Consider the following 20,426-nt stretch of genomic DNA (forward strand, 5'->3'; position numbering starts at 1 on the left):
AAACAAGGAACTAAAAGCCTGGGAGAGATGCTAATGAGCCCAGCCCAAGATGGGACAGACATGAACTTCCAGGGAGATGCTCCCCAGGTATGCTTGTCAGCCATGGGGCCCCACTGGTTTGAGCCCACAGAGCTGGGAGGCTCAGAGAGGCTATGGAGAGACCCACCATGTTGACAAAAGCCGAGAGGAACACCAGGGTGATGGTGAACACCCCGACCAGGGTGCTGTTCTTCTTGGATCGCACTATCTTCCTGGAGAGTGTCTGCAGGGGAGTAGGGAAGAGCTGGGGCAGGCAGGAAGGAAGGAAGGAAGAGACAAAGCAGAAATCAGTTAGGAGCCTTCAGACAGCCATGGAGCTCCGAGGACACACCCCGTTCCCTGGAATCACTCCCTGGACTTTCCTGAACCAGCCTCCATCCCCCCCAGGGAAGTTGCACTTGGGTTTGGGACTGCAGTAGCCCCAAGAATTGCTCAGGCTGCTTTGATAAACACCTTGAAAAGCAACCTGGGGATAAAGGGGTATTTCACCTTACAGCTACAGTCTGTCACTGAGGGAAGTGAGGGTAGGAACTCACTGAACGCAGTAACTGAGGCAGGAACTGAATCAGACCATGGAGGAATGCTGTTTACAGGCCTGCTTTCCACAGACTCCTCAGCCTGCTTTCTCATACCATCCAGGACCAGCTAGCTGCCTGGGCCTGGTACCCAGTGGGGTGGGTACTAATCAAGAAAACGCTCCACAGGTTGGCCCACAGATCATTCTGATGGGAGTGTTTGCTCAACTGTAGTTGCTCTTCCCAGTTAATTAGCTTGTATCAGCTCAACAAGGCTCAGCTGCATGGCTGAGTGTTCCCGCTGGCCTCTGTATTCTGCTGGAAGACGCTGCCTTCTGCACGAAGCTATGCTGAAGCACCATATGAAAGGAGAACAATTGGAGTGCAGAAAAGGGAGCTGACAACCTTTCCTCCTGGTAGGCTCAGGCCTGGGCTACTTCCTAAGACGATATGGCTACTACAGAGTCTGATGAAGCAGCTGGAGCCTGCACAGAAGGGAAGGGGCTGTGCCCAAGATAAGTAAGTGTGCAGTCACCGGAGGTGCCAGAGATCTGGCTGGCATATCTCATGCAGGGTTCAGGGAAGGGATTTTGACCTTTGGAGGGTGACTGGGCTCCCACTGCTTGGGGCCCTCCACACTGAGATTCCCTGAGTCTGAGATCGTGGAAAGGGACCTAGTATGGTTTTCTCCAAAAATAGCAGGAATCCCAGGAGCAGGCAAGAGGGCTACATGCTGATTTGCCCTCTCTAACGGTGGCAGCCAAAAGCAGATTTGGGGCCGTGGGGCTGTGAAAGCAGCTGATACACTGAGAAGTAGGGGCCGACCTGGGGCCTAGAACTCATTTAACCTTCCCAAGAAGTCTGGTTGTCTGTGTACAGCAGCAGGTGGGTAACAGGAAGATGATGTGACTCAAGGTCAGACAGAACCCTTCACACAGAGAAGGGAATTCTGGCACACGGGGAAGGTGGCCAATCGATCCATCCTGTCCTCAGGATCTTTTGGTAAAAAGGACAAAGGATGGACAAACAGAGCTGAGCTGTTTGTGGGAGATGGGAAAGCTAATGAAATAAAGACACTGAACACACAGCTGCTTGGCCTTCTTTCACCAGAGCTGTGCCCAGAGAAACCACGGAGTTGTCATAGCAGAACACCGGGACCTCTCCAAAACTCTGGAAACAAGACCAGAGAAATTGACGCATTCTGGTAAAAGGAGATTGCTTCTCAAGGGAAAAGAGAACAGCAGAGCCCAGGCCAATCAGCTGCTGATCAATACCAGACAAGGGGAATGGTAACAGTGTTGGTCCCTCCAACGCCAGCCAGCCTTCCAGGGACTCACTGATAAAATGGTCTGCATTCATGGGAAGGGCAGTTAATATTCCCTGCTATCTATCCAACCAAAGGATAGCCTTTTACACCATTTTGTTAGGAGACAGGATCTCACGTAGCTCAGGCTAGCCTCAAACACACTATGTAGCCAAGAATGGCTTTGAAGTCCTGACTCATTTACTTTCATCTGAGATTATGGGAACCCACTACCACGCCTGACTATCTCTCACATACCTTCGTGTGACCTCAGTTTTTAGTGCGCAACATAAGCTAGGGAGGAAGAAGGATTAAGCGGAGAGAGTTCATAATGGAATCATTTCCCCCTGTTGGCTTCTTTTTTGCAGAGTGGGGACAAGAGAGGAAAAGATGGCTGGCCAGAGGGAGGGAAGGAAGGAGGCAGAAGGACCAAGGTGAAGATTCCTGTCTACCAAACTTCTGATCAACAACCTGAAACGGTACGTTCTAGACTTGAAGAGTTGAGCTTTCTCAACACAAGAGAAGAGGAACTGAATTCACCTCCCAACAGCCTCAGCAGCAGCTCACAGGTAACTTTAGCTCCAGGGAATCTAGTGCCTGCTTCTGGCCTCTGAAGGCAGCCACATTCACATGCATGGGGGCAGACACCACATGTATGTCAACCTAAAAGCCAAGCCTCCCCACCCCCAAGAATAAAGTCTCTTTGAAATTTAGAAAAAATAACCTTTAAGAGTATTCTAGCTGTGGTGTGCTTTAAAAAATTATTGTGGCTTTTTTTTTTAAATCACTACATAGCTCAGACTAGTCTTGAATTCTATCCTCCTGCTGCAGTCTTCCAAGTGCTGGGATGACAGACTTGTGCCAGAATACTCTCTATTGTAATTTTTTTATTGTTGTAGCAAAAATACGACACATTTTGCCATCTTAATGTGGCATTTGTTACAGGCACAGCATTGGATGAGCATCACTGCTACCATTTCCAAAACTCTTTCATTGCTCTGAATGGAAACACATAGACCAGAAACTCCCATCCTGCCACCTTTAATCTACTTTTTGTCTTACAAGTTTGTCAATCACAGATAATTCCATATTTGAAATAATATACTATATGAAGGGGGCCGCCTGGCTTCTTTCACTCAGCACTGTCTCCAAGGCTCAGTCACGATGTAGCATGTGACAGGACATGGCTCTTCCATGCACTCAAACACTAGTTTATCATGGTTACCTGCCATGTTTATGACTTGTCGTCTGAAGATGGGCATCGAGTTGCCTCATTATTATATGCAGGGTTGAAGACAGTAAACTGTCTGCGAGGCTTTGACAGCAACACAGCCAAACCAGAACTACTGACCAGAGGACCATCAGGGTCACAGCCTTGAAGGAGAGACAACACCCACCCTTCAACATAGCAAAGCACCCAACCATCTTCTCGGGAAGACAGAACCACCTTTAACCCACACACACAACTCCTAAGGTCCCTACCAGATGCTCCACCAAGGCTTTTGTCTGTGAGGCAACTAAGCAAATAGATTAGTGAAGGGCCCTGTTTGGAGAGTGGAGAGTCCTTGACTGTTCACTGATGGAGACAATGGAAGGAGACAATAGGAAGGAAAGGGGACAGAAGCCCTGGGTCAACTACTCCTTAGAAATACAGCCTGGACAGGAAACTTGGTATGCCCAAGAGAAAACCAAGATAAAAGAGAACAGGAAGCCAAGCTCTTGGGCGTCAGCCTCGTGGCCATTCTAAAACTCTGCGCCTCAATGGAGCCATATCCCTTATCTGCATACTCTAGACTCATCTCTAATCTCAGAGAATGTCTCTTCTCCACGTGCACTCTCTACCGAATGCTCACTGACCGATCCTCTGTTTCAGGCTCTGGCTAGCAGCCCTCTTATCACACCTGACACTGAAGCAGCAATGACAATCTTGTCACAAAGACTAACAAGGGCTTAATGAGGCAGCCAATAGGAACAGCCTGGACTCCAGTTGGGCGTGAAGTCAGTTCCAGTTGTGGACCAGCACTGCGTACTCCTGTGTCCATCACCTGAGCGAACTGTGATGCTCAGGTCTTGGCAATGTCCCCTGCCACTGGGAGGAAGCCCTCTGGGCGGCATGTCAGGGAGACTCACCTTCACACAGGCGTAGATCACAGATATAAACACCACCAAGGCCAGTAGCAGGAAACACGACAGGTAGAAGCTCAGCATGAACAGGGAGCTGGGGGTGGGTGGGGGAGAAAAAGGGTGAGAAGGATCTGCATGCTGGCAGGAAGCCCAAGCCCCACTGCATCAGAGGAGTCCAGATCGCAGAGCTGTCTAACTGCTCCATCCTTCCCACTCTTCCCCAAGAAGATCGCATGCAGCGAAGGCCCATGCAGGACTGTGCTTCCCACCCTCAGGCCACCTTCATAGGGACCAGCCATCCATCCACAGGGAGCCGATGGAGAACTAGAGAACACTGGATCAACAGTTCGCCTCTTAGCTATCCAGGATGGACCTGATAGAGGCCATCCCATCAGCAGCCCAGACAAGTCCTCTTTGAGACAGTGTGATGTGTAGACCTAGCCCATCTCCCTTTCCACTGTCAGGGCCTCTTTCCCACTCCTGCTCAGTTTTTGCTCTCGGATACTTAGGTGCTTCAACAAGGGAAACGCCCCAGCCTTCTTGAGGAGAGAGCAGGGCAAGAAAGCCTCAGACAAACAAGCTGCAAGTGCTCTTTCTTCCAGAACCTGCCACTGCTCTCCTCAGGCCATAGCTTGTCCAGGTATAGCACACCCACAGGCTGTATCGGGATACGGTGGCCTGGAGAGGCCAAGTGTTGTCAGGTTGTGGGGGGCACACCCAGGAGGGCTTGACAGCACCTCTGCTTCTGGTTTCAAGGAAAGCAGTGCTCAACTGACTTCAACCAGAACAAGGGCAAATTTTTCAGAGGGAAAGTGAGAGACCCTGAAAGTGGCTATTAAGGCTTCCCCTAGAGGGCACACTTGGAACGACCTGGGTCAATCCCCTGACCACAGAGCTGTGGCCAGGCAGGAATGAAGCTGGCATGGCCCCACCCCTAAGGCTTGCTGTGCTGCCCTGAAAGTAAAGTGGCAAAGGAGCCTGTGCAGACCTTGTCAACCACAAGGGCGCACAATGGGATACTTATTGATGCTCACGGCTACTACCTATACTGTGCCAACACAGAAAAAATAGGGCTGAGTAACAGGACCCAGAGTCCTGCCAGCTCTGGACAGCCTCCATGGGAGGAATGGGCTGTCCAGCGGGGGTACAGGTTACCAGCATCTGGTTTTCACCTGGGGTGTCTGACAGGCAACAGACACACACATAAAGGGTACCTTTATACAATGGACAGCATAAAAATGAAAGGCGCTAGGAAGGCAGAAGTACGGCAAGCACGGTTGCTCAGTGGATAGAAAGGTGCCTGATCACCTGAGTTCTGCCCCTGGGACCCACATAGTAAAAGAGTCAACACCTTCACACGCTTTCAACGCCTCATGCACATGGGTGCACACTTGAGCACACACACACACACACACACACACACACACACACACACACAGAGAGAGAGAGAGAGAGAGAGAGAGAGAGAGAGAGAGAGAGAGAGAAAATGTAATAAAGAAAGCTTTTAAAAGAAGGCAAGTAGACCATGTGTGCCTCGTCTGGGTAAGATGCAGTGGGAGGGAAGAACGCAGCACCATGCTGGGGAGTGTCACTGAAGCAACCTCAGTCCAGCAGGGAGATGGTCGGACACCTCAGAACCGAAGCATTCTACAAATCGCCTGGCAGAGGTCTCGTTAGTCTTGCCAAGAGACAAGCAGGGCCTCAGAACTACCTCCAAGTCCTGCAGGAGAGAGAGATACGGCCAGCTGCAGAGCTGGATCCCACGCAGTGTGGGACAGAAATGGGTACGAGGGGAAACTGAGGAAATGAGAACTGGTCTAAGGTCAGCAGGCTGAGCATGGTTACCATGGGAGCTTCTGCCTGTGACCACTGCGACTCCCTGAAGGAGGCTGTCGATGCTAGGGGAAATGCAAAAGGGGCATGGGCAAGCTCACTGTGTGACTTGTATGGTTTCTCAGTGGACCTGCAATCATTTCAAAACGAAAGATACCGTTTGGAAGGAGGACACCTCAGATCAAGCACGGCTTAGAAGGCAGAGCCGCGTGGAATGGCGGATCCAAAGCAAACCCTGGGTACGAAGTAGGAAGGCATTTGGGAATCGTTTTGGAAATTTGATATGGAGTTGGGTACCAGGTGGTCGGAGGAGGTGCATTAGTTTTATTTGAGATGTAAGCAACTCTGCTTAAGGAGGAAGACGTCCTTAAAATAGATGTCTGTTGCTTCGGGGGGATGTCCTGAAGTTCATTTTCAAAAATCGGAAAAAAGCAAATGAAAAGATACTGGAAAATATTAACAACTGTTCTAGGTTAGGGGTGGGAGTTGACTTCCATGTGCTTGAGTGATTTCATAGTAAAGAATTAAAATGTACATATATATATATCACCCATCCTGAACACCCATACGTGCATGCATACATACACACTTCTCTCCTAGGTGAGACGCCTGTGAATGGCTGTTAATTAAACCTCATTTCAAAAGCTCTCTGCCTGCCTCTCGTGGTCCCTAGTGACGTGGTCAATTCTCCCTAGTGCTTGGGTGTGCCTCTTTGTGAAAAGCCTTCCTGAAACCTCTCCTTGGAAATACTCTCAAAAGTAAAAAACAAACAAACAAAAAATCTTTGCTTTTTGAAGATGTATGTGTGTGTGTACATATGTGTATGTGTATCTTTTTTGCAAGAGTCAAAGATCACCTAAAAGCCAGAGTGTCAGATGCTCTATGTGACTCAGCCAGGTATGACAGGAGGTGACAGATAGAAAGGTGTCTCTTGTGCAACTGAGAAGTTCCCAGTGCGGTCTCTACCCAGTGTGAGCACTCACAGCCCCCAGCCCAGAGGCAGAACCCCCGATTTCCTAGATGCACAGAGGAAACTGAGAAACCAGCCTCCCTGTCTGAGCAGGCTAGCAGACTTCCTCCTCTGTTCCAGGTCCACTCTGGGGACCCTGCAGCCAGAAGAGGAGGTGTGAGGGGAGCGAATACTTACTGGGGCACAATGGTGATCTGGACAAAGCAGATGAAGAGGAAAACAAGCGAGGCACAGGCCACATAGGCACCAAATCGGTCATCCACCTGCTTGGAGTACTAAGAGGAGACACGCACCATGAGTTCTACCAGACCTGCCCACCACCTATGACAGTCCAGCCAATTCTAGTCACCCAGCATCCAAAATACCCTCCTCCATGACACATGGGGACCAGAGCTGGCCTTAGACGGAGGGCAGCCAGAGTAAATGCCCATATGGTAGAGTCTATGTGACAGTGACCGAGAGACTTGAGATTGCTAACAAGACACTTTATGACAGCTAGCCCATGGTCAACATATTTTATAACAGTCACAGCTGCAGACCATCACCACTCTCATAGGGCACTGAGTGGGCACAGGGCATAAAAGTGGCCCCAGACTGCTTTGGTTTCTACTTCCAGGAAGCAGTCACCTTCCCTTTCTTGGGGGAGTTCCAGTGACTTATTCAAGGTCCCAACCCCCAGTCTCACCTCCTCCCATGACATCAAGTAGCCACATAAATTCTGGCATGCTCACCTTGAAAGGGGACACACCCATCAGGTCCACTTGCCATAGCTTGGCTTTGCTAATGCTAATGCTGGCACACCTAATGCTGGCAGTGGCTGATGGGGGAAGGGGGTGGTATAACAACACACAGGACAAAAAGGGAGGTGCCTGGTGGCTCTGACACCACTTCAGTGTATGGCCCGCTGGGCTCTTCAATCACAATCTAAGGTGGAACAAGGAACTCCCATGGTCCTTCCAAAGCAGCACCTGGAGGGCATGATGAGCCCCAAGACACCGGGTGTCTTGATGGCTATACCAATTATTATGGGCACACCATTTACAATTTACCCCCTGTATGGTAGACACCATTGCATGTGTATAATACAGTCAGAACTCAGTTGTTCCTCACCCTGATCCTGATGTTGGTCTGCTAAATAACTCCAGATAAGGAAACTGAGGCACAGCAGTGATGAGATGTATTCCTTCCAACTATGAAAGTCTCCCCTGAACCCATCTCCTGGGGTTCTATGGTGCGGCATCACAGATTAAGACACTGGAGGAGAGAGGAGTGTGGGCTGCTCCCTACGCCTTTGCCTTGGTTCTGCCAGGGTCCCCTCTCTTGGTACCATACCTTCTTCTCTAAGTCGGGCTCCCTAAAGGTCAAGAGGAACTTTCGGACGTGTTCGGATCGCAGTCTGTCAATACTCCTGGCATCGATGGCTCGACCCAGAAACTCGTCCACTTCATCCTCAGGGTTGGCACTTTCCTGGGCATTCCTGGAAAGCCAGAGGCAGACAGGGGCAAGCTGACACGCACAGAGGCTGTCATACAGATATCATACAGATAGCTCTGCATGCCATCTAGACTGACCAGAGACACCTGGCAGATCCCCAGGGAGCTCTCACTTAGGACGAGGCAGCAGGGACTGATGCCAGGCTGCGTTCTTAATAACTGCATATAACAGGAAGGTCCCCAAAGCCCAGAGGACCTTGCTGGCAATGTAGATTATTACTGAAGATGTTATTGTTATTCCGACAGGTAAGCTTCTTTCTTTACTCTGCAGCTGCCTCCTCTTCCTGGAGCTAAGGCTAGGACTGGTGGGTGGGAATCCTCCCACAGGGACTGTGGTCCATCTGCCACTTGAACCAGGAGTAGGACTCCCTTGGGAAACATGCTTATGGTGCTGAATTTAAAAACCTAATTTCTCAAGGTAGAACCTGTTCTTTGAGTACAATTTCTGGCACTTGTAAGAACTGGGAAGCACAAGAGGAGGAAGAGGATGTTCCCTCCAGATACTGGGCACATTCAGGGCCCGATGTAAGTGCTCAGGTCTGCATTTCCCTAAGGGAGCCATGGGGTGGGGGGGCGGGGAAGTACAGCCTCCTGGGCTGCTGTTTAAACCAGTCTGTCATGTGAATGAGCCAAGGGGGAAGGAGAAAAAAATGGGCACACTACTCACTTGTCCTTGGGGTCCTCAAAGCCCTAAAAGAGAAGGAAAGAGGAACAGAGGACATGAGACCATAGAGCTAGCAGCACACACAAGCCTAGGCAGCCATGGAGTCCAGCAAGGTGGGCATGTCATGGCCCTCTGCTATTGACCTCTGAGATAAACAGAAGTACGGCTCCCTCCTCCCTTCCCCTGGTGAACATAGCGGGGTCCTTCTGATGGCACAGGCTCTATGCTAGGTGCCAGGCAACCTTCATCTCCCCACCACGACTCCTTATGTTTCTCGGACCTTCCCTCCTTCCTCCTGGAACTTGGCTTGGAGAGAAACTGCTGAGATGCTCAGAACTTTACACGTGCCAACACGTGCCAACCCATGTGTGCACACATGCGTGCACACACACTGATCGAATAAAACCTCCAGGAAACTGGAAGCTTCCCACCCCAAACGGCTCAGTTCTGGTTACCTACAACCACTTATGTGCTATCTGGGAACCAATGTGTTCTTGAAAGGCTGTTGCTGACCGGATTTAGGAGGGAAGGAACCCATATGGCTGGCACCTGCAGGGTCTGAGTACCTTTCTGTGGTTCAAGTCTGCAAGCCCAAGGAGAGGTTAAGACCCTTAAGACAGACGTCAACCGCACAGCCTGCCTTAGAGGTAGTCACTAAAGACAAACTATCAGGGTCTGACCACCATAGTAGGACTGGGGGTAGGGAGGTTCCTGTGATGGGTGACAAGAAGCTCTAGACCTGTGAAGCATACACTGCCAGAGCAGACACAGAGGAGCACCTCGTGGGGAGCACTACTTAGCAAATGGGGAGTTCAGCAAGTGCTGAGTGAACTAGAAGTCCAAACAGATCTCACCTCACTTCATTCTAAATGAATGAAATGAATTCATTCACACTTCATGGCTTGGGGCCCCCATAAAGGACTTCCTCATGAACTGGTCCTGAATAGCCATGGCAGTCCCATGCTAAGGAAGGCTCCTAGGATCTCAGCAGCCTCTAGGGGGTCCCTTGCTGTCACTTTGTGCTGCACCCAGGTGTCTATACCTAGTCTAATGGCCTGCCAATCAGTCAGGTGTCTGGCTAGACCAGTCAGATCCTGAGAATCACCCCACCCTCTCTTTAGACTGTAGGACCGCCCTATCTCGTGCTTGTCTCCCAGCTGTAGAAGTGGGTGTCACGCCGCTGAGTGCCTTGCCTGCGGTTGGGCCCATACTTGTGTTCTCATGACCCCTCAATGAGCTCAGCACAGCCAGAGCGGAGATGGACAGGCAAGCCGTCTGCAAGATGCTGCTGTGAGGCTCCAGGCCACGGAGTTCCATCCCATGAGCCAGCAACAAGCTAACTATACACCTGGGAGCAGTGGCACTGTATGTATGCAAGCCTATCTCTACAGATTGAAAATACCCTGGCATGCCTTTCTTTTAGCCTCTGTGGAGGACACACTTCCTTTCCTGTTCTGAGAAGAGAATTTGAGCACTGGGGGACGCCTTGTTGGCATAGCCGTGCAGGATCCACTGAAGGTAGCGTACATTGACAAAAGGGTAGACAGAAGACATTGTTATCAATCAGACAGCTCAGCATGGCCATTGAGAACAGGCCGGGGCTGGGCTGTGGCTCACGGTGTAGCACAGACCTAAATGGCCTCTAGCACTTTGACCCACCAAGCATCCATCCACCCACCCACCCACCTGTGCACCTAAACCTCAGTCTAGTGAACTGGGTACACTCCACTCTCCACGCTTACCCGTACTAAGGCAGCGTCACTCCACCTTGCTCAGCCTGCTGGTCCCAGCAGGGCAAGCAGTGTCCTTGGCTTAATCACACAAGCTCAGTCCACACACTTCTCCCTGTCAGCTGTTTATTAACACACAACTTTAAAGCCTTGGCAAGGTGTGCACTCAAGCACAAAAGCCCAACTCAGCACAGCGTTTGCAAAGCTGAGGAAAAGCTCGATAAAGATTCCAACGAACAAACCTGCTGACCACAGATTAGTACCTTTCTACTTGCTGGTACTGCTTCATTGAGTCCAAACTGGCCACCTTCAGTGGGCTGGGTTTGGGTGTGTACTTTTCAATGCTGTTTTTGTTTTTTGTTTTAATTTTGTTTTGGGGTTGTTTTGTGTGTGTGTGTGTGTGTGTGTGTGTGTGTTTGTGTGTGTGTTTGTGTGTGTGTGTGTGTGTGTGTGTGTGTTTGTTGTTGTTTTTATTGTTGTTGTTTTGGTTTTTTTTTTTTTAACTCACCCATGTGCCAGAACAGGTAAAAGTGCTCTTTTCCCATCTTCCCCAAACATTTCTGGGAAACTTAATGCCAAAGCCAACAGCTGCCAGGATGGCTGCTGGCACTGTCTCCACCCCCAGCCCAGACTCCTCACAGGACAAGCGGGGCTGGTGAGAAGAAGCTTTGATGCCACTGTCCTCAGGGAACACTGTGCCAGTCAGCATGGGCACCTTGCTCTGCACAGTCTTCCTCCCCTGCTGTGTGAAGCAATTAACACCCAGGAGCCTCCCCTGCAGAGCGGCCTCCTCTGGAGATGTCCCTTCCAGTGCAGCCCCTACTGCTAATTCTTCCAGAGCGCCTTGTCCTGAAGTGATGAATGCACCCATTGGAGAAGTGCTCACAGCCCAGACTGCCTAGGAGATCACTCAGGATGCAGGTTATTCCGATGTCACTGAAAAATCACCTCCAGGACATCAGAGACTGTGGATTCCCACCAAGCTACTGTCCTGCCTGCAGGTTATTACCATCTTCCTCTGTACCTACCTAAGTCCCTTCTCTTGTTATCTCTTCCTACTCCAGATTCCCATCCATCTGTCTGTCCTTCCCCTCCCCTCCCCTAAAAAAACCACAAACACACACACACACACACACACACACACACACACACACACACAAACACACACACACACACACACACACACACACACACACACACAAATAAATGCCCCAAAGCAAGCTGGAGAGATGGCTCAGTGGTTAAGAGCACTGATTGCTCTTCCAGAGGTCCTGAATTCAATTCCCAGCAACCACATGGTGGCTCTGATGCCCTCTTTTGGTGTGTCTGAAGACAGCTACAGTGTACTCATAGACCTAAAATAAATAATTAAAAAAACAAACACCCCAAAGCTTTGTTTGTGGGCTCTGAGTCAGAATCGATGGGAAATTATTAAAAAGCAAGGCAGCAAGCATCAGGGAGGGTAAACACCTGATCTTTGCTTTCTGGAAGGCCCTTGGAGGTTCCTGCAGGCCTCTCCTGTCTTCTAGCAGTGCACAAGTTTTTAATGGAGGTCTAGACTCTCTCACTTTTACTGTACATGTGTCCTCTACCACTTGTTAGTCCCAATCTGTCCCTCCCTTCAGGCCACTGACTCTTGTCTGCTTTAGTCCCATGGGTCTGTCTCATCCCATTGGTTCTATCTGAACCTACTCTGATCTGTACACCCGGGTCATTACTGCCAGCAGCCTGCTCCAAATTACAGTGATCACAACTCTGCCATAGCCTTGAGCCTCGTTATCCCTCCCTCCTGACCTGAGCAGTGTCCCCAGGAGTGGGAGCTAAGGTCTGGGCAGAAAGTGACAGTATTACCATTGCCACTCAGCTTCTGGTGATCCCTTTTTCTCTATGAATCAGCACCACATCCTACATTATATTTGGGGTTAGCTAGGGGTACGTGTCCCACAAGGAGACAAGGTACCTTGAGTGGCTATACGACCTACGGTCTGACACTCCTGTTAAGGGTTGGCATTTGTGGGGACAGGGTAATGTCTCAGCATAGAAGCAAATAGGGCCATCACCAGGCACTTGCCAAAAAGCACTGGAATGGTCTCTGGGCAGCTGAAATAAGGAATGCACTTCCATTGCTAGGGGAACACAATAAGGGTTGGAAGGGCCCAGGAGGCCAGTGCCACCCTGCTCCATGGTGTCTCAGCAGTCACTACTGAGGCTTTTGGAGGCCCTAGTGGCATGTTGAGTCTGAGCAACCTGAATCAGCAAACTCTGCAGGAGGAAGGGAAGGGTACTGTTGCCATGTCCCCAAGCCATGGGACAGCAGGAATCAAGGACCAGAACTGGTCCAGGGTTGGGTATCAGGGTGACCCCTACTTCCCTCCCTTCTAGATTCCCTTCGGGTTCAGGGACAGCCTTCATCCCCAGCCCCACCAGAGCCTGCTACCAGAAACTCACCATCCTCTTCATCTCCTTGGACACCTGGTTGCCACCCAAGTGGTTGTAGAAGGGGCGCTCAGCTCCCCAGTGAGGCGGATTGTGTCCAATGGAGTTGGTTCTCTGGCGGTTCATCTTGGCGATCATGGCCTTCTCTTCTTTCTGAAGAGCAACAGAAACACCTCGATGTGTGGGCAGTGGTATTGGGAGAACCCCAGTGTGCATAACCTCACTCTTCTCAGGAACAAGAATCAGGCCAGGCAGGGTGAGAAACTGTTGCCTTTGCACAGCTCTGAAACCTGCTCCCCCAAAGTCTGGGGTGCTTGGCACAGGTAATTGTAAGAGCTGGTCTCATGAGAAAGAAATAGGTGTCGGAGACGCCTATGGCTTGCAAGAAGTGCTCCCTACGAGTCTGATCACAAGATTCTGTCTTGGAACCTTTCAATCCCAGTATCCTGACCTTCTCCTCTGACTGCCACTGAAGGCTGAGCCCCTGAAGTCCTAACAGATGTGCCACAGTCTGCATCATGAAGCCTACCCTTCCTCTAACGGGAGGGGGAGGGGTATGCTACGGGAGGATGGATCTTCCTCTCTAGTCTCCCAGGTAACCAGACCAGCTTGTACCATGGGCTCCGTCCCTGGCAGGGTCTGCTCACTGGAATATGAGATTCAACATCTATTAGGACTCTGCTTATAGCCTCATGAGTGGGTAGAACCTGGGCTGAAGGCATTTAGAGCCTGATGGAGGGAGAGGGGCCCTAGACTCCAGTATTGACATCTTCTAGGGTCTCTCTGCTCCAAAAGCAGCTCTCAAACACCTGCCACAGAGTTAGGAAAAGTCAGTGACTGCAGGGCTGTAGGTACGCAGAGACTCAGCCAGCTACCCATGGATGAACACTCTTTAAGCATCTGTCTTTCTGTTATTCCAAATGGGTACCAGAAGCAGATGTTTGACATAGGACTTAGGGGGACATTTAACCTTCTTCAGGTCACACTTCCAGGGACTGGGCTGTCACCCCTTTAATCTGCCTCTCCTTCATGCCTTCTGTACTAGTTGTCAACTGGAGGAACCAAGACCCGGAGGGCTCATGGGAGGAAGGCGGGATGAAGGCTAGCGGCCTATTCCACAGGGACTGGGAGGAGGAATCCTGGGAGGGCCTGAGAGGACCTCAGTTCATTCAAACTCCGGCAGTGAACAAGCATGCGTTTAGGAGATTGCCCTAAAGTGCGGCTCTCCTGGACACCCTCTCTCTGCTGCCACTGCTGCCACTGCTTGATTATCTGATCAGCCAGGACCCCCTTTTTAGGTACAGGTCAAGGTGTCCTCCTGCTCTCCCCCTCCAGATGAATGGGCACTGTCCTCCCTGCCCTGCCTCTCCTCACAAACAGACTACCTCCATCCAGGCTTCTCTGGACTGTGCTTATATCAAACAGTTTTGCTTTCGCACTAACTCCTTAACACTGGCCACCAGATAAACTCAGCGGGAGGGCACGGCACGGCGCTCCGATGTAGGGAGAAACAGAAAATGCCCATTCGCTTTAAAAATTAAGAACACAGAATACAACACTATTAAAAATAGAACTGAGGCCTGCTAATAATTTAGTCTTATCCTTTGGCAGATGTGGGCTGAGACAGAGGAAAGAAGAAAGAAACCAGAAAGTGAAAAGGCAGCCAGTTTCAAGGAACAAAGACGTAGGGGCCAGCAAATGGCTCAGCCGGTAAAGGGGCTTGCCGCCAAGCCTGACAGCTGGAGTTCAGCCCTCAGGAGCTACGAGGTGAAAGGGGGAGAACCGAGTCCTCCAAGCTGTCCTCTGACCTTCACACACATGCCATGCCGTGCACTCTCTCACATACCTATATCTGCACAATGCACAGAAAGCAAATGTATGTGCTGTAAAATTTTCAAAGCAAACAGACACACATTGATGCCGGTAGAAGCAGGCATCAGCAAATACATTCACCAGAGGGAGTGAGAAAAAGCAAGGAGTGAGTGAGAATTGACAGCGAACCAGAGAAGAGAGGAGGAGAGAGGAGAAAAGAGGCAGAGGAGAGACTCCTCAGAAGCTCACCTCCATCCCGCACCCCTGGAAGCATCCTTCCCTGCTCACTGATCTGAGGCCTGTGGTGGGTTTTTAATCAACCGAAGTGGAGTGCAAATCTCCACCCCAACAACACTGGGGAACTAATAACTTCCCTCAGGGAAAGGAGAGAAGGAGAGAACAGGCCAAGGAACGGTTCCCATCCAAAAGACTGAGGCTCCCTGCCCCTTGGGCCCTGGCCCACCTACCCGCTTCTGGGTACAGCGCAGGATGAGGAAGGTCTCGATGCTGTGCTCCTTGAGGTAGGCATTGCGCTCACCACCACAGCCTGGCTCCACCTCATAGTCCCCGTTCAGGTAGTTGAGTGTGGCCTTGGTGATGTGGATGCGGCTACAGTGGGGGAAGGGCAGAAAGCGGGAGCTGAGAACTGAAGTCCTGCCCTGATGTCATTCAAACCTCGAGGCCCCAGCCCTGGTTCCAATGATACCCCACCTTACATGTGATCAATATGACACTCCCGGGTCATTTCCAGTGTGCACCCACAGCACCCAGACCCTCTCCTGCCTCACCAATGAGTGAGCCTTTGGCAGCCTACCCAAGGAACATGCCTCTGATCTCACAAACCTCATTCTTTTTAAAATTTATTTATTTTGTATACAGCGTTCTGCCTGCATGTGTGCCTGAAGGCCAGAAGAGGGCACCAGATCACATTACAGATGGTTGTGAGCCACCATGTGGTTGCTGGGAGTTGAACTCCGGATCTTTGGAAGAGCAGCCAGTGCTTTTAACCTCTGAGCCATCTCTCCAGCCCCACAAACCTCATTCTTGCTCAGAAGCCACCAATACTTCCTGCCACTACATCCAGGTCCCTCTTAGCCACTGGCTGCTTTTCCTGGCTGCCCATAAAAAACTATCTGAGCTACTTCTGTCCACCGTGTCTTCCCACATCTGTGTCATCCCTGCCCACTGGTCTCTTGCCTGACCTTTCTGCCCAGGGATCTACCCCAGCTGGCACTTTCAGAGTCCTTAGGTTACTGGTCTCTCTCCTCTGAAATAGCTCTCTATCACAGTTCACAGGCCACAGTTTTATCACATCGGATCTGGTCGAAGGCTTGGACGGTTGAGACAATATTCTCTACAGCTCATACATAAAGTGTGGTGATTCGCACTTTCCTGCTTGCTTGCTTCCTGCCTGCCTGCCTCCTTCCTTCCTTCCAGGATCCTATGTATGTTAGGCAATCACTTTATGGTTAAGCTATACTCACAGCCCCCCTCCATTCCCTTCCTGTGTGAGCACGCACGCACGCACGCACGCACGCGCACACACGCACACACTCTAATCCCATCTGCACCCCCTCCCCCAGTGTGCCTGCTCCTCCTCCTGCTGCCTCCAATCCCACATCATGACAGCCTCTCCAGGGTGAGAATGAGTCAGAGTGAAACTTTGAGCCTCTACCTGCACCTCCCTAGCCCCCACTCACCCTGCCTTGCCGCCAGCTTCCATGTGGTTGGCCAGTGTGACATCGTTAGACCACACGTCGAATTGCCACTTTCTGAGGCCAAGGACACCGCAGTGTACTCTCCCGCTGTGAATTCCCACACGCATGTTCACGTTCACCCCTGTCACCTCCCGGACCAACCTGGGGACGAAGCAGGGGTAAGGCTGGGAGAGGGTCAGGGGCTAGGCATACAGAGCACGGGTGAGGCTGGAAGGAGGGACTGGGGTGAAAGGGGAGTTGGGAGGTGCAGGGGGTCAAAGACGCATTTCTCTTGGATCCATCCTAAACCAGTCAACCCAATGGTCTGGCAGCAGGGGTTCGCTGGGCATGTTCAGGTTAACCAGGGAAGTGCTGTTTCTGTCTTGGCCACAAGGTGGCAGGGTGCTACACGTTAAGCCAAGTGTGCCCCATCCCATCCCCCATCCCTATCCACCCAGCTACCTCCATTAGCACTGCCACTGTCAGTCTGACTGTTCAGAGAACTGCAAATAGACTGTAGTGCTATCTTGAGCCCATGGGGGAGAGTAATCACCCCGAACCCTAATCATACAATACCCAGAGGCAAAGTAGACTGGGCAAGGTAGACTGGATGGTTCTCCCCAGTGTTGATTGACTGGATAGTGGCTTGTCTTTCAAGGTTAGCAGGACACTAGAGAAGGATGGTTACAGGGGTTTCCTGATAGGGGTGGGGGCGGTGGCTGTAGGAGGACGTAGGAGGTGAGTCTGGGAAAGTGCAGAGAACTCAGGTGCTCTTTGAACTACAGGACATCGTGGTCCCAGCCACAGCTCCAAGTACATAAGAGTCCCCATACATAGGGTGGGCCCTTTATAATCTCCCATGCTGAGCTCAGGAGCAGAAGAGGAAGAGTTCTGCACCCATTTCACAGTCTGCTAGGGTCTGCAGAAAAACATTCAGGAGTTGGAAAGGGTCAATACACAGTTGTCACTTTTTAGAAACCAGCCTTCCCTGACTTAGCAAGCTGTGAGACTGGCAAGTCCAACTTGGTCCAGTGGGCGGGGCAGGGTGGGGCGGGGCAGGGGGTGGGCCCACCTCCACTTGGCTCACCCCTAATCCCACCTGTCAGGCCACCTGCCCTCCACTCTGTCTAACAGCAGGAAAGACTGGGGACTCCTCTTTTCCTTGCCCTGGGATCAAATCCCACCCTCACTGGAGCAATCCCTTCTGCCCAGAGATGCCCGAGAACATCGCTTGAGGACAATGACAGCGCTTTCTGTTGTTTCCCTTTGCTCCAGAGCTTCCTGATGCGTTTTCAATCCCCTCGGTGGGATCCGCTTCTCTCTGCAAGGGCTGAGCCTCTTACCTGTGTGTCCAGACACACAGGCTCTCAGAGCAGCCAGGCCTTCCCGCCTAGAGTTGACTGTGCTTCAGGATGTGACTGTGTAGCCCAGTCATGCAGGGGACAGTTGGGTAGACGCAACTGTATCAAAGGCCCTAACCACCTTCCTGGCTGGCCACTCTGACCTCTGACCTTACCATGCTTTACTTTGTAACCATTCAGACTATTTCCAAAGTACAAAGTAACCGAATACTTTCCCTGATCCAGAGCCTAGCTCGCAGACCCAGGCTCTTTCTGCTTTTGCTCACAGGAAGTTGACATCATCTGCCATTGAATCCCTAGAGAGCTCCTTAGCCCAGAAGAAGAAGAGCCTTCTTCTCGTACCTAGGAAGTGGAGCTTGTGTTTTTACATCAGGTATGGGTTTGTGAGAAGCGGTGAGGTTTTAGAGGACAAGCCATCATCGGTTTAAGTGCAGCCCCTCCTGCCTACTCTCCTTCACTTTGTGCCTCACTTGTTCCTGCCTCCTTCAGGTAAGCTGCCCACCAGGGAAGGAAAGGAACCCCGGAGCAGAGGTGAAAGGTGAGGTATAGAACTAGCCGGCAGCCTAGCTGGGGGCACTGGGTACACCCATTCTTTCCCTGCTTCCATCAATTACTACAGAGGGTGGCTGGGTTCCCTGGGGGGGGGGGGAATAAAGCCCAGAGGAAGGCACTTACGAGATGGCCTCGATCATGTCCATTCCCATCTCTACGCAGCAGTGGGCGTGGTCAGCTCTGGCTTCAGGCAGCCCCGAGACACAGTAGTAACAATCCCCGAGGATCTTAATCCGTAAGCAGTGATTCTCCTGGAAAGCAAATTAGTTTTAAAAATCCAAACTGGTGGGCAAGAGAGTGGGAGGGAAAGAAATGAGAAACAGAGAGTCACTCATGCTTGGAGTAAACTGCTTTCTAGAGAAGTGGGCGCAGCTCCTGTGCCAGGGCAGGGACTGGTCACAGTCGCATTAGGAGAGGCGAGACAGGGAGGGTAATGACTAGGAGACAAGTACTGCAGCCCTTAAGGAGGCAGCACCGACTAGGAGCTCTTTATTTCCTCCCTTCCCCCCCCCTCCCCTCCCTCCTCCTCCCCTCCCCTTTCTCTTCCTTCTTGTTTAGGTAAGCGTCTCAGGTCCCACTCCTTACCCCAGAAGCAGACTCCTGACTTGCAATTCTATCAACAGTTTTGACCCTTCTTATTAAAAAAACAAAACAAAACAAAAAAAACCCCCAAAAAACAAAAACAAAAAAAAACCAAACCAACCAAACAAACAAACAAACAAAAAACTGAAGCAGGCAGACACGAGCTTGAGCCAAAAACACACATGACCCTCAGCCTGCCTGACACGTTTATCAAAGGGAATGTTCTGCTATGCCAGCAAACACTGTGAGCGCCAAGAAGCCGCCAGAGCTCATCACCTGCTGCTGCCACCACTGCTTTGAGGCAGGAGCCACAAGGGCAGGGAGGCGGGTCAACACCAACGCCCAACTGGGAGCAAGATGGCCGACCATTATTATCGGTTACACCAGATGCTTGAGTCTGACTCCTTGCTACTCCATGAGGCTGGGACAATGGAAGACAGGTGCCCGTGAGGTCGACCCAACACTCAGAAGACAATCCGTCCACATCTGGGATGGGAAACTACCATCTCGTACCCTTAGAGGCCCCAGAAAGTCCCCGATCACATCAGTCACTTGTCCACATTCTGTCTATACACAGTGCCAGGGGTTGGACACTGTAGTAAGTGACTACGTACATGGCAGGCCCCACAAAGGCTCAGTCTGGACAAGAATGAGTGAAAGCAGAGAGTGAGGGTCTTGGCTGCCACTCCTAGCTGTGAGGAGTCACTTCCATTTTTGTCCAAGTGCTGGCGAACCCTCTCTCTGGAAGCCTCCACCTGCTTACAGGTGAGGTGGAGATTCAGATCCCATCCCTTCAGCCAACCTCCTCAGGAACGCAGACGTGCAGTGCCTGATGCACCCAGGCAAATAGATTTTGCTGCACGGTTGGGCGCAATGCCCTGCAGGCAGGCATGGAGATTGCCCTTCACACACTCCCTCACAGTCAGGGGTGATGTCTCCAACATCATTGCAGAGATGGTGTGGGTCATGAAGACACACTCTGCCGCCTGACTGATTTCTCCGCCTTCCACAGATGCCCCACACCAAGTCTTCACGAAACAGGGTAAAAACCTAGATCAGCGTCCTCAACCCCAATAGCCTAGTCCAGGCTGCCCTCTGGCCCTCACTCAAGGTGACTCACCGCAGCCAACTTGTCAAAGCGGGCGAAGAGCTCGTTGAGGGTCATGACCAGTTCTTGGGCAGTACACTGGGATGCCAGGCTAGTGAAGCCTTCGATGTCAGCAAACAGGATGCTGGGAAACAGGAAAAAGACTTGCTATAGGCCGGGTGCCTGTGTCCACCACATCCATACAGTAAATCCTAGTGTCCATTGTAA

The 20,426-nt window shown here is 51.2% G+C and overlaps 1 protein-coding gene across 3 annotated transcripts in view; it reads right to left on the reverse strand.

Annotated features, from left to right (window-relative positions):
* Adcy5 (adenylate cyclase 5) overlaps positions 1 to 20,426 on the reverse strand; it is a 146,483-nt gene that overhangs the window by 13,948 nt on the left and 112,109 nt on the right. For all 3 annotated transcript variants that reach the window (NM_022600.2, XM_039088613.2, XM_017598068.3), the window contains exons 4-13: positions 20,232 to 20,343; positions 18,653 to 18,780; positions 16,620 to 16,778; positions 15,387 to 15,528; positions 13,120 to 13,260; positions 8,945 to 8,967; positions 8,117 to 8,261; positions 6,962 to 7,059; positions 3,988 to 4,075; positions 167 to 283 (exon numbers count right to left, since the gene is read on the reverse strand). In NM_022600.2, coding sequence (NP_072122.2) covers positions 167 to 283; positions 3,988 to 4,075; positions 6,962 to 7,059; positions 8,117 to 8,261; positions 8,945 to 8,967; positions 13,120 to 13,260; positions 15,387 to 15,528; positions 16,620 to 16,778; positions 18,653 to 18,780; positions 20,232 to 20,343 — 1,153 coding nt within the window. The remainder of the gene's footprint in view (positions 1 to 166; positions 284 to 3,987; positions 4,076 to 6,961; positions 7,060 to 8,116; positions 8,262 to 8,944; positions 8,968 to 13,119; positions 13,261 to 15,386; positions 15,529 to 16,619; positions 16,779 to 18,652; positions 18,781 to 20,231; positions 20,344 to 20,426) is intronic.

The sequence above is a fragment of the Rattus norvegicus genome, chromosome 11 (genome assembly GCF_036323735.1).
Source record: "Rattus norvegicus strain BN/NHsdMcwi chromosome 11, GRCr8, whole genome shotgun sequence".
In the NCBI taxonomy this organism is placed as follows: Eukaryota; Metazoa; Chordata; class Mammalia; order Rodentia; family Muridae; genus Rattus; species Rattus norvegicus.